At 37.5% G+C, this 14,608-nt stretch overlaps 1 protein-coding gene across 2 annotated transcripts in view; it reads right to left on the bottom strand.

Moving 5' to 3' along the window:
• Positions 1 to 1,922: 1,922 nt before the first annotated feature.
• PIGK (phosphatidylinositol glycan anchor biosynthesis class K) overlaps positions 1,923 to 14,608 on the bottom strand; it is a 68,293-nt gene continuing 55,607 nt past the window's right edge. For both annotated transcript variants that reach the window (XM_040610842.1, XM_040610843.1), the window contains one exon: positions 1,923 to 2,539. In XM_040610842.1, coding sequence (XP_040466776.1) covers positions 2,423 to 2,539 — 117 coding nt within the window. In that variant the 3' untranslated portion in view covers positions 1,923 to 2,422. The remainder of the gene's footprint in view (positions 2,540 to 14,608) is intronic.

Genomic DNA, 14,608 nt, shown 5'->3' with positions numbered 1-14,608 from the left:
AGCAGGTAAGCTTTTGAAAAAGCAGCATCTTTGGTACCTTCTGCTACTTGCAAAATTCCACCGAGTTCTGTAGATGCTTCTGTCTACCACTTCCTGCAAAAGGTGGCTGGCTGAAGGAGGGAAAGAGAAAAACTGAGTAAGGGATGAGGAGTACAAGTAAGTGTAATTGCAACTGAAAAGCTCCATCAACTTCACTTTAGCCACTTTTTAAAGTGTGAAAAAACATGCCTATAAAATTGTAAAATTGATGAAAAATATTCATTACAATTTAAAAAGAGAATCAAAAGCTGTATTAAAACCTGAAAGCTAAGCAAATAGTCTAAGAAATTCTGCAGGATTCATTTCTGTATCATGTTTACACATATCTATAGTGTGTCTGCATTTCTGTACAGTCTGTCTACAACAGATCTTAGTTCACTGTTGCATTAGGAATAGCTGGGGTCGAGGGGGTGTCTGATTTTAAGAAAAGTCACCGTTGTATCAGATTTTGGATATGAAGTCATTGCTTTGGAAGGGTGCTACCCAAAAAACCCCCAAACCCAACACACCAACACCTTGTGAAGAGACCCAGAGATCCAGCACTAGGAATGCTGCTCAGACCTGTTCAACTCCTCCTCTCCGAAGGAGGCACTTCCAGCAAGCAGAGCCTCCATCCTTCACATCACGTCGCACCGTTGTCGTTTGTGCAGCAGTTATACCAAAACTTCTCATCAGCAGACTGGGAAGAAATCCCTGTTATTATTTATCACAGAATATCAGTTTACACAGCTATAGGGACAGTGGTGTAGGAATGCTTGTTTTAAGTACAGATTAATTCCTATTCCTGATGCTTAGCACATGCTACTGAAAACAATTCCTGCTGTTCACCAGAAAGCACAAGAGGTGCAGCAAGCAAGTGCTTACCTCCTGATAATGGATCATTTTGTACCTTTATCTTCTCCAAGCCTAGAAGATGTATGTAGGAAAAAAATAATAAGGTTTTAATACTCAAGAGATGTACTACACTGCTGTTTCTATTATTTTCTGACATCAGCCCTTAGAAACAGCTGGAAGCCTCAATGGCTGCCTTCTCTGCAGCCCTCCCAGTCAGTGTATACACACAGCTCTGACAAGTTCGCTACCCCTAACCCGAGGCTACAATGACACAATCAATCTGAAAGAGAAGAAAAAAAGACAACAGAAATGTTTATGCACTCAGATTTCTGTTCTGTGCAATATGAAAATGCTCTAATACCATACTCTTCGAAAAAAATATTTGCTCTGATACTATGTGATTACAAGTACTTCCTAATAACTTCCAGAGATACAAATCTAGCATTTACATCAAGTATGCATCATGTAAGCTTTATTATGGTTAAGCTAGAGAACAGGTTCCAAAAGCATACTGCAAAATCTTCTCCCTGCTGACAGACTCGTTTCTATACATGCACAGAGTTGCTCTTCTCTTCACTAGTATCAGTCTATTACACACAAAACCCTTTTAGCATACGCTCATCAGTAAATATCCAAGAACAAAAAATCAATATGCCAAAACAGAATTTACAAGACCTAGGTGATAAAGCTTATTTTCCAAGGGCTCAGAAACTACAGAAAACAACAGTGCAATTTATAACATTTTTCATCCTCATGCCAGAATCTAATTTCTTCTGTGCAAAAATCCAGTGCACTGAAAATCCTGAAAATATCCAATTCCATATTGTACGGAGTGGAAATACAACACCTGTGAAGGGTTTGTAATGGATATGGTGAAGTCAGTTTGACTTTTTCTGGCATTTTTTTGAAGTAGATTCTGTGAGGTCATATATTTTTGTTTCACTTTTGCCAACTCATAGAATCTTAGACTCAAAACTGCCTAAGGTGAAATGACTGATCTAAGGGTTGTATTTAACAAGGAAGAAAGAAGGAGAAAAAAAAATAATCAATATATTCTAGAGTATTTTTATTTTTGTGAAGAAAGCTTTCAATACATCATGCCAAAGTCTGCAAAGTGGCTTAAGTTTTTATTGATAAAATGACATCTTAAATAATGTTCTGCACAATGTCTAGTTCTTTAGTGATAGGTTGGTTGACTACTTCTAAGATTTACTTTGAAGTACGGGAGAAAGAATTTGCCTATTTGCCATACGCAATCAACCTCAGAAATTCTGTTGCTATGTTTAGGTCCCTCCTCTTTTTCAAATTTAGCTGGAAAGAAAAATTGCTCAGAAAAACATTAAAATACATTTAAAACAAGACAAAGTAAGGAAAAAAAGTCTAACAATAAAATTATCTGTTAGACTCTTTACAAAAAAGGGGCAGAAGAGGTGACTTCAAAAGAACCTTTAGTAGAGAGATCTCAACACTGTTCTTCACTGCAGCCATAATAACACATACACGGAACTCGGATGACACCAACGAATCCAAAGTTCTTGCTTGCTTGAATTCAGAAGATGTGTTTCATGTGCTTGATTCCATATGTTTTGAAGAAAACCATGATGATCAATGCCCAGAGTCCTAAAATAAATCCTCCAGGAGGATGCCAGTCCTTTTGTTTTGGTTTCTGAAAAAAAAAAAAAAAAAAGAAAAAAAACAGAGAAATACGAAGAATTTATACTTGGTTTTCACAATAAACAGGCACTGTCTTTATCGAGTCCAACAAGAACGTTAATCCTTGCAGTACAGAAAAAGTCCAGTAAACTGCATGTCTTCGTGAAGTAGAAGCATCTTCTTGATGTGGTGGAAAGGCTGATGAGGGGTGAAGCTGTCACTCAAGCAGGGAGGTTAAGTACCACAGAAAGGCCACTAGAGCTGTGCCTGTGACACCACTTTGACGGTGAGTGTCAGTGTTGTGGGACATGTTCACACTCATTTGTTTGGACAGAATTTCTCATATCTGTCTCATGTTAATACAAGAGAAAAAAATGCTGTGAGTATGAAAAACAGTTGCTACAAGTGAAAAAGTGAAAGAGAAAATACTGTTGTTTTTCCACTACCTAGAGTGTTTGCTACAGTTTCTTTTGTACTCAGAATTATGTGAATAAACAGATATCAAACCACATAAGTTAAGATTCACTGTAACAGGAATACCATAAAACAAAATAGGATTGTTTTTAACGTCAATCACGTTTCCCAGGGGCCTCATTGAGTCTAACTGCCTTTCCTTAATGTAGAAATATATTCTGCAATTCAAATACCTGTCCCTTCAACAATTTTTTCATCTTTGGTAAAAAGCAATACACTGAAATTTGTTAAGGCCTTTTCTGTCTCACACTTAGCGGCAAGGCAAGATAAAACCTATCTGTCCTCTTCCTCCTCCTCTTACTTAAAATTTCAGACACTCCATATTCAGTGAGAAATGGATTGCAGAAGATAAGAGCTGCTATGTGTCCCAAGATCTGTCTCCGGGGCTAAAAATAAGGTGAAGCTGTATGAATATAAAATTTTAGTTAAGAATATCATAACAAAAATATCAGAATTACAGTATTTAGAAGTATAACTCAGTCCCTCGTACCTCAGCAGGTATGTTTTACAGATCTTCTACACAGACAGATGATTTACTATTACAATAATAAATACTGAAGTGCTGGCTGAGCTTTTTATTCCTGCCTTGCTGAAAGATTTGCACTATTTTGTCCTTGTACAGAATGAGAAACAAGGGGCACAGAGTATTTTGGTTTTGTTGCATTTAAGTCAAATTTAAAATTTCTACCATGTGAATAACTATTACAAAAAAAGGTACTGTGTTCGATTTCTGCATGAATCTGCATATGGAAGCTTGTCGTTCTCCACTAAATGTACCAGGTGGCTGGTGAACTTTAATGCAATAAGGAACAGTTTGCAGCATCTGTTCTTTCAAAACAGCTTTCCTATCAACAAGAAAACAATGTTTGTTGATTGCTCAGCTCCTATTTTCTAAGCGACATAGTTTTAGCTTTAGGATTTTTCTTTAGGTACCATGCTTGTAATTAAAAACTGTAACAAATAGCCACATCACCTGAGACACCCAAAGAACTTGGCAGTCAAATATCAATGATTTTACTCTGATACAGGAATCACAGAACCAGCCTTACGATTTATATCAACAACAAAACCAAAGATACGAGCGACAATGGTGTCTATATATGCAAACCACTCCATTTCCTAAGGAGCACTCATCAGCTGCAGTGTATGTGCTATTGGTAATCTGCCACCTCACAGATGCTCACAACCACACATCTCTGTATAAACATCTCAGAAAATCAGCTCTGCATGTTCAAAAAGGCTGCCAGCACACCTCGCTTCTGAAAGTAACAGCACACGACACTTCTCACACAAAGGAACTTTCTTGTTTAAATCCTCCTAATTAACCCCTAACTTCGCATGCATATTGCAGTGCCTGTTTCATCAATCTCTTTGTACTATCAATCTTTCCTTTCTTGGATCTCAGACAAATTCTTTACGACAAAGTGGCACCTGACCCTTCTAGACAAATGACTTCAATTTGCAGGCAGTGACATTAAAAGCCTCTCTCTCCTATTTTGTATAGAACACGTAATTTAATTTCTTTAAAGAATTTATATCAATAAATATTTATAAGGTGATCTATGAGTATGGTTTTACATTTTGTCATGCCTTGTACTGATGCCTCCATGGAATTCCACAAAGAAACAGAGGTGAGTGCAGCAATGGCTCTGTGCTGGGAAATCAAGGACACATATAGTTGGTTTAAAGCCATGGGACACAGTGTTAAAATGTAAAGGATTAAAAACATGAAGATATGACAAAAAAATACATATGAGGCTATTAAAGGGCTACATACTTAGTAATCTTAAAAATAATCTCAATGAGAAAGATTTACAGGCCCAGAAACTGAGATCTACATATAAATATTAAACCATAATAAAAGGGCAAAGACATGCAACTCTATTGTACATCTGTAAGTCAATAGCGAGGTTAATTGAGCACAAAATTATACTGAAATATGCCAGTATCTTCCACCAGGGACATACAGACATCAAAACCTTATGAATACCTAAAATGGGATTACACAGATTCCTGTTTAAACCCACAAAGTATACCTGTAAGAGCTGAAATACGTCATTTTCTTTAAATTAACTTGATCATAGATTCCCAAGAAAGTTCATCACTGAATTAAAAAATGTAATTAGTGCTGAATTGACAAGTTAATCCTTCTAAAATTGTAACCTATATAACACAGAAAACTTCAAAAACAAATCTTTGTCCAGCTGGGCACGTCAGCTAAGCAGCTAACAGCACTGGAGTTCCTTTACAAAAAGCTGTATTTTGCACTGGTGAATCACACCCATCTACGTGCAAGACTGAGTTGTTGCTTCCATGAATTATGTCAGCAAATTTTACGTATAACATAGGCTGGCAGAGAGCTTTCAGCTGGCACCGTTGTAACACCAGACCCAACATTTCTTTCCTCTTGCTACGATTGTGTCACTGCCAAAAGCACTGCCAGTGTAGCTACGTCAGCAAGGAAGCGCGGCATCACGCGGCACCGCCACCGCTATGCCAGCAGTGCCGCACACAACGGTGGCACAGGCAGGATGCCTTCCCGTAAACATATGTCAGCCTCAATCGTATCGCTGCAGAAGTTGCTTTGACCACTTTGCGTGGGCAGGCAGGGAAGAGTCACAGAGATCTCTCCTAATGGGAAAAATTATTGAAGTAATAAAGCAGCACTCTAATAGCAAATTAAAAAGTTTCCTTTTTAGATCCACATACTGGAAAAAGATTTAGAAAAGACAGAATTTCTTTCTACACTTATACCAGTTCTGTGGCTATAAGCAATCCCTACATAAACTGTCCCTTTATAACAATTTTAGGATTGATTAGAAAGCATTAATGAATACAAGTTTTTCCCAGATTCCTAAAAAAAAATATACGATATTTATCTGATAAACAATGCCTCATACAGAGTCTTATTTCAGCAAGTTTCTGTGCAAGTCAGGCGATTTTTAGAAGTCATTCATTTTCTCACTTGCGAGAAAATGCTAAATGGACAAAAAAAAAAGTTGTGTTGAAGTATTTTAATTTGCAATTAATTATGTATCTCTATTATGCCTAAATTGATGTGAGAACGTGTACTATTAAAAGACTACAGAATGGCTGTAGTACTTACAAATTATGCATAGCGTTCTCATATTTGGGACTGATCTGCAGGAGCAAAAGCAGTAGCTCTTTTGGCTACATTATTCTCAATTTCATTGTTGTTGTTCCCACCTAAGAACTTGGTATACCATGTACCGCTTATGTAACTAATGTACTCAGGTTTTGTGAGTTATATCACAATGCAACCCCATTATAAATGCCCTGTTTATCCCTACAATAATAGCAGTAGCACACAGGTGAAAGGCACATACAAAACAGTACAATGTGTCATGAACAAATACATTTTGCAGCTTAAGGGCTAGTCATTATCGAATTGCTGGAGATTCCAAATTAAAAAGATAGGTAGCTAAGCAACAGCAAGCTTCCTCCTGTGAACAGTTTTCTGTTGTACGCTCTCTAGTTCTGGTAGACTCATTATCCTGTGGAACTTGTTAACAGAGAGTCGCTTCAGGTACTGTAATTAAGGAGAGGATAAAGCAGTGTATTTTCAAACTGGATAGGTCTGCAGGGACCCGAATGGAAAGTATCCAAGACTTTCAATGAACGTGTTTCATGAAACATGCAATACTTGTTACTCCAATTAAAATGAGTTTTATGCAAAAAATAATATAGTATTAAAGCTGAAATGCTAATTAGATTGAGAACGGTTTAATTTTAAAATGTTACATAAGAACAGAAATAAGATTTAATAATTGTATATTAACATTTCACGTGGAAAACACATTAAATATCATTATAATGCAACCCTACGGTCCTTTTCCAAGAGAACACCCTTTGCATTGATATCCTCAGTAAGGACAAAAATATCAGTACAAAGAAAACTTTGGGTTAAACTCAGAAACCACATTTGGGTGGTACCAGTAGAGAAAGCAGTGCATACAGCCAGGAATGTAGTAATTCCCAAATGGAAAAGGGATACGCAAATTCTTCAGTCTCCTCCAGTATCTTATTCCAAACAGAGCTTTAAGAAAGTGGGCAAAACCTTAAAAATTGATGTGCACATCATCCCCGGCATGGGGGACGTCCTCCCCAACCTGAGGCAGATGGTGTGTATGTGTACCACGAGGGCAAAATATCCGTATGTAACTGCACAAAAATAAACCATTAGAAGAGCTGTGTTCCAATGAGTCCATTAAAGTGGCAGCTATTGTATTACAAATTAATCCCTGCTTAATTCTCTGGAGTTTCAGTGCAGAGTGCCCTAGACCCAGTTATGGCCTATTTATTGCAGCACACGCGGTAGGCGATGTCACCCAGCATTCTGGGGCTGCCTGGCACACAGCAGCAGCTGCGGCACTGGGGGGAAACCCTGTGCACGCTCCTCTGTGGAGTTCTCCACCTCTACTAGTCCTGGGAGTCAGCAAGCACTCTCAGGGAAGTGAAGCGTGCTTGTCCGTGCAGTGCTTGCCACTGGGGTGAATTTTATGTATTTTGGGGTATAAATTTCTAGGTTTTCTTCTTGGTCATTCTCCATTTAAATGAATGTTTGTATTTCTTCCATTGCAACACTAAAGGTTTTCTTTCTTGTTTCTCAAAATACCTAATTTTATGTTAGAGTATGTGTTAAAGACCAGTACTGAAATCTGAAAAAAGAAAAATCCGCATTTCAAAACAGGTCTTTGAACTCCAAGGCCAAACTCAGATCCAAGACTGAAACAACCTGCGTGCTTCTCCTCTCAGAAAAAATCCCCACTGATCTCAAACTGAAGGACAAGGAAACTCCTTGGAAAAGCCAAATTCTGCTCTGCAGTGCACCGTGCACACTATGTATTTCCTAGAGGCACTCCATAACAATTCAGGTTTACCTGCAATTTAAAATCTCAAAATGGGGAATCCTCTCAATTCTTATGACAAAGCACACAACAAAGTTTAATTGCGGAATGAATTTATATGTATCACAAGCAAATCACAGCACAAGGTAGGTCCTCAAAGCTTTTAGTGGAAGTATGCACTTCTAACTTGTCAGTTACAGTTTGGATTTGGGGTCCTCACAAGGGGGTGGGCGAAATCAAATACCTCCAGCCATCTAGTAATAGTTTAATCCTCTTTTGTGCCCACAGCAGATTAAAGTCATATGAAAACTCTGACAGAAACAGTGCCTGTTAATCTGCAAAACAATTTAAAGCACTTTTGTCTAATCTCCCAGTCTGTATTTATCAACCGCAGTGCCATGATTACTGATATTTTCAATATTAATAAAATAATGAATAAAGTTCACTCACCAACAACAAAAATTCATGAAAGATATGGGAAAGGACAGCAGTTAAACTAAATTAACATATCAACTGTATTAAAAATATTTAATTTGAAAACTGTGTAATCACTGTAATATAAACTACAATACTGTTATGATATTTTAGAAGGAAATTAAAAACTATGTAATCTATAAGTGCTTTTAAGAAATTAACTACTAGCTATTATTCTCTACTTCCAGTGTTATCTCTCAGCATTTCATAGCACTTTAAAGTGCTTTTAGTGGTTTAACAATTATTCATTGATTTCCCAACCTGTGACACAACACATAATATACTACTTCTAATCAAAGGGAGCTTTCCCAGCACCTGGGACCCAGCGCAGTTTAAATCCCAGACAAGCCCGTGCTCAGACGAATGATGCCCGCCTGGCAAATACAATAGGGATTGTACCAGGGGGCCTCCAAACCAAGGCGTGTGATGTGCTACATCCAAAGCTAACACACACAGCTCCGTACGGCAGCAGTAACCATTCGTATCCATCTTCGACAGAGTGGCACAGCACAGGTCTTGCCTCTGCTGAGGTACAAGAGCTGAGCTCCTACCTGCTCAGGTACCAGTGAGTTTCATAATGTAACTCATGTATGCTTTAGGGTAGAGATGAAAAAAGTCACAATATAAACTTGTATTTAGGAAAAAACTCAACTACATCTATTTAAGGTATATTAAGCAGACTGGGGTTTTTTGTATTTTAATCAAATTCATACTATTACATGAATATATTGTATGATCATGATTTTTCACAGAAGGGCACGTAAGACCACAGCAAATGTATGAATTACATTTGCAAATACAAAGCTTCGTGCCAGCTGAAGCATGCAAAAATAGAAGATGAGCAGCTTAAGCAGACTCAGTATTCAAAACTTGGCCACCCTTACTTTGAGAGGCATCCTTCTTTTTTAATATGTTTACATTTAATTAACTTAAACAAGAAAAGGATCATTGGCAAAAACAAGACTAAGGGCATTCAGTGCACAGTGCCATGCCACAGACAGAAAGATAAACTGCAAGGTCCTTACGCTGGAGGGGGTTAGAAAACGGCAAAAATATGCACTAGCGAGGCAGACCTCAGTGGAGAGGAACATCTAAAAATGACCAGATGTAAAAGCAACTCACTCTCTGCTACCAAAACTTTGGGTGAAACAGACAGAAACAGCAGCTGCAAAGAACAAAGGAGACTAAAAGGGTGTGTAGGAGCTACTAGAGGGAGAAAAATATTTCGTAGTCACAAAAATACAACTGCAAATAGGGCCAAGCTATTCTCAGAGTACTATTCTTTTAAGCACGACGCCCAATCTTTCGAAGGAGCACAGCACTCCCACCTCCTCCGTGGAAATCTAACTTGGATTTCCCATAGCGTCTCTCTGGAACAACTCTCACCACAAGGTGAGTCCATTCAAATGCTTTTAAATCAATATGCTTTGAGGCAGGTTTTTTTTTCTTAATCTTATAAAATTAACTGTATGTCTTAGAACTTCCATTATGAAGTATAATTTTGACCATTCGAATTCAAATGAAGTTGTTCCTGTTTATATGGAGTAACCATGATGTTCATAAATTATTATGCTATTCCTTTCAAGGTAGTAGTAACGCTTCTAACCACACTTTTTTTTTCTGGATATCCCATGTGTATCTATTAATTTATTTCCAGGTGACAGGCTGTATTAACAACAGATGTTAGACAACATTAGTCTTATATTCAATATGCCATATTGAGTAAAAGATCTAATAAAATCTCTCAACAGCAACATTTTAAGAAACTGAAATCCAAATAAATATTCCTTATTCACACAGTTTTTACTGCTCATTTCTTAAATCTCTACAACTATAATTTTAAAAGTTCTCCTTTGCCCTGAGCTGTGTGCTACATTATACGTGTGTGCAGCAGAGCTCCACATTTTCTAGCTCCAGCTTGCAAAACTCAAAACAGCATTAGATTTAAGAGGCAGGCATGAAAAAATGGATGGAGGGAGAATCAGGGCTGAGGCAAAAGCTGCCTGCACATTTAGATGAGCAAGATCAAATATGGCTGTTTATTGCAAAACATTTTCATTTTCAGTGAGAAATCAGTGTGTTACAGCTGGTGATAGATTGGTTTGTTCCCCACTACCACCCAGCTTTTAAAGGCAATTTTGTATTCAGTAGTTTTGCACTGGTATGCCAGACAAGTATTCTCACTCAAGTTTACATTGTACATACACTCTGTGTGAGCGGAGAAAAAGGAAAAGGAAAAAACTGTTCTGAAACATCAACCTAATACTTTTGGCTACTCTAGCTGCTATACAACCTCAGAAACAAATCCTAAAACATGGACACAGCAGTAACACAGACACTTATTTAGTGGTTGCATGTAGTTACGCCTAGAGCAGAAAGCTATTTCAGTTGTGCTTGGTGTGTCAAAGAACAAGGAGTCCCAGAGAGCAGATCCATTCCTGCAAAGTTTTTGTAGGCAGCAGCCATTAAAAAACAAAAAAAGCAATTTTATGGTATCGTAAATGTTCACTGTTCCTGCATGATATTTGCATGACACTAGGTTCATCAGTCAAATACCATGTGGGGCTCAACAAAGACCATCTTTCTGGAAGAAGGAATGAGCGTAGCCGAGTACACACCCTCCCAGACTACCACGTGCAATAGGTACAGTATCAACATCTTTCCGAAAAGGTAAGTCTTTAAAAAAGATAAAACCACAGATGGTCTTACCTTGTGGCAAACCAGTTGCACCTTTCCTGCCTACCATCTAAACTATCCACAGGTTACTGCCCTAGTGATGTCACGTTGTCACTCAGTCCCCTGTAAGTACTGCTCATCATCTGTTTGTCAGTCAGGTATTTGTAGATAGTCTTTCGTGTGAAGCACTCCCTGCTGAAAATATGCAAACACTCACTAGTTCAAAGAGCCCCACCACCGGAGTCACACTTCTCAAGAAACACTGAGCCAGAGGAGACAGCTGTCAACATCCAGGGCCTCTCACCCCGGAGGGATGCCGAGGGGAGGACAGAGCTGGCTACAGCAGGGCTCCACAGCCGAGTAAGAAAGCAGTCATTACAGAAGTAATCACTTGCACAAAGTTGAATCACAACCTCATACAGAGAATGTGAGCAGGAATGACAATGCGGAATGCTGTCTTGTCTGTCCAACACAACTGCTCCATTACTGGAGTCTTCATTCATTTACCCCTTCCATTCATTCTTGAAATGGAAATGATTCCATCAAATTTCAACCCTCTGAATTATTTAGGAAAACAATTCCAGACAGAGCACTAGAGAGCAGCCTGCCAATATCTCTATCTCTGGCCATTCATCAGTCCTGTCAAGAGCTTGTGAGTTACACTGCCATGCTCCACACAGCATGCTATTGAAGAGTAAACAAAACATAATTAACACAAAAAACCACCAATAACACCTCACTAAGTTTACACGGTTAAGTGGGATAAATGTTTGAATATATGTAGAGCTAACATTGCCTTCACTTGAGGAAAAGTGTTCAGGAAGGTATCTGCCATCACAGTATTGCAAAATCCGTCAAGCTAAAACTGATAACATTTATGTTTTTTCCTTATCAATGCGAGCTTATTGGTAACAGCTACTTCTTATGCTGCATAACCTCAGAAAAAATATAGTAGATGGAAGAAAAAACCTAGCAAAACTGTTACTGCTAATTTTACTAGTGACTGAAAAAACATTTAAATAAATACTGTCTATCAGAGAAGCTTTCATGTGTAAACAATAAAAAAGTAATGATTAATAAAAACTGTTCAAGGTTATGTGAGAAATGAAAACGTTACAGAACACTGAACTGACACCAGAAAATGGAATTAAATCTTTCATCTTGGACAACCTACTATAACATACTTCAGTAATCTGCTTTATACAGAAAGGTCCTGCTCCTGCATATATTTAGTGACAGGTAACACAAACTAAGCCAAGCATTTAGTCTTACACTCAAATTACACGTGCTTACACACACACTGATGTTAATACTGATTGCAGTGAGCACAGAAACAAGCAATAAAATAAAGAATAAAAACTAAGAAATACTTTGCCCTTCACCTAAGGATCTAACAGCAACCCTGCCTTTCCTCCCCCACTCCACATGCACATCCATCACACACTTGGCTTTCTTACTCCTGGCATTATTATTCCAGGGACACAAATACAAAACATCAGAAACCTGTAAACTGGAAAACTAATTTAACAGCCAGAATAGATGCTGACCCTCATATCCAGGCCTCATCTCACAAAAACTGCATGACACTATTGTACTTTCAGTGAGATAGTTCCTGTTCACAGCTTTTGGGGAAAGAGCAGCTAAGGAAGAATCAGGCCACTCTAAAGTACACGTTAAGAGAAACTGAAAGTGGATCTTGACAGAAGCCATTCAGCAGTGTCAGGAAAACTGACAAAGCAGAATACACCTCATCCCTGTAATACAGCAGACCTGTCTTTTCACCAGTTTCTACTGCAGACAAAGCCAGAAAAATTCCAAACAAGTTAGGCATAATTTGGGGATGCCAAAGGCAGCTCCTTCATAGCCCCAAAGAGACTTCTACAGAAAAATTAGCTGCAAGCTAGGAAAGAAGCCCTTCCTCTGCATATAAAAACAGAAGTCTTACTAATCAACGACCACTCAGGAGTACTGCTTACTTTCACATTTGCTAGTAAGCCTCATTCTGAATGCAAAACTTGTTCCACCAAAGACTCCTCCTATGGAACTGCAAAACTGATCACTAAAATGAATGCCACTCTGGAACAGTATTTCTTCTGTTAAATACTGTATTTACTAAAAGAAAAAGTGATTTAATTTACCATTAAAAGGTTTTGCTAAATCAGTGTTCCTTTAATCAGGGAAGTCTTAAAAATTTATTCTAGGTCAAGCATAAATTTTAAATTACTGCCCTAGCACTTTACAGGCTGTTATGATATCGACAAGATTTATAATGTTTTAATTCAATAAAGATTAACAAAATAAACGTAGCAGTAGCTCTTCATTCCATGGTATTTTCAGCTTTTAATTTACATTAAAAGACAATGAATAAAATTAAGTAACATTTTTTTATGTGGACTTTTACTGCTACTGTTTACTATAATAATAATGAACATGATAGTCTCCACAACCCAAAATTCTACTGCTAGGAATTACACTTTCTCACTAAGGTTTCTGTGGTTTAGTTGTCTTCATCTAATATTGATATTTGGTACTTGGATGTAATTAAGAATAGGGGAACCATTCTCAGAATACTATTCCAATCCATTAGGCAAATTTTCTCACTATGATATGAAAATTTTCATCTACTTAATTAGCACACCTACTTCTTCCAAGCCTAAGTGCACCTAAGCTATGTTTTATGATGGCCCAAGGAAATAAGAAAAGAAACCACAACACATCAATTACGCCTCCACTCAACTGTACAACTATTTTAAAATGTGTGAACAGTTAAGACAAAATTGAAAAATTACCATAATAGGCTTTTGACACTTCCCTGCTTAAGCAAAAATTAATTCTAACTCCCTGTTTTTATGCAAAGCCTTTATAATTTCTCTAATCTCGAGTTCCCATGACAGGGAAACAATACTTTCAAGTACAAGAGTGTAAGGCTTGGCATCTTCTCTTTTTAGTTATGCAGTTTATTTGATGGAAGTCTAAACCGCTAAGCCTCCCTTTGTGCTTAATTTAAGCCATCCTCAGTGGAAATACAAGTTAATTTAAGTAAAATGAAGTTTTAGGAAGAATGTGTTCTTTTGCACAGAAAGCTTGACTAAAGCAAAGTTTTTTTTAAAATGCAGCATCTGTTTCCTGAATTGCTCTAGAACCTGTAATAAAAATGAACTAAAAAGAAGCAAAATTTTGTAAACACTAATTTCATGTGTGACACATTATAAACATAAAAACAGTCTAATGGATTAATCATTTTACCAGTTTTCAGTTTCATCTCGCATCATGCACGAAGACACTCTACCAATGTAATGAATTAGTATATTCTAAGTGTAAGACATTAAGAATCTTCTGCTTTATTAATGGTGACTATTATTAGAACCTACTGCTTATGTTACAAAAGTAAATCAGCTATATTGCTTGTATACACTTCCATACGCAATAAGGTGCGTGGATCACATACAAAATTCATGAGTTATTTCATACATTTCTTTGCCCTGAACCACATTTAAAGTATTCGTACATCAGCTACTATAATACAGTAGCACATGGTGTATTATGATGCCTACAAACCTATTAAGGTCACAGAAAGCTTGTGCATATAT

This window comes from Falco naumanni, chromosome 11 (genome assembly GCF_017639655.2).
Source record: "Falco naumanni isolate bFalNau1 chromosome 11, bFalNau1.pat, whole genome shotgun sequence".
Lineage (NCBI taxonomy): Eukaryota > Metazoa > Chordata > Aves > Falconiformes > Falconidae > Falco > Falco naumanni.
This window is presented reverse-complemented; position numbering and strand designations above follow the sequence as displayed.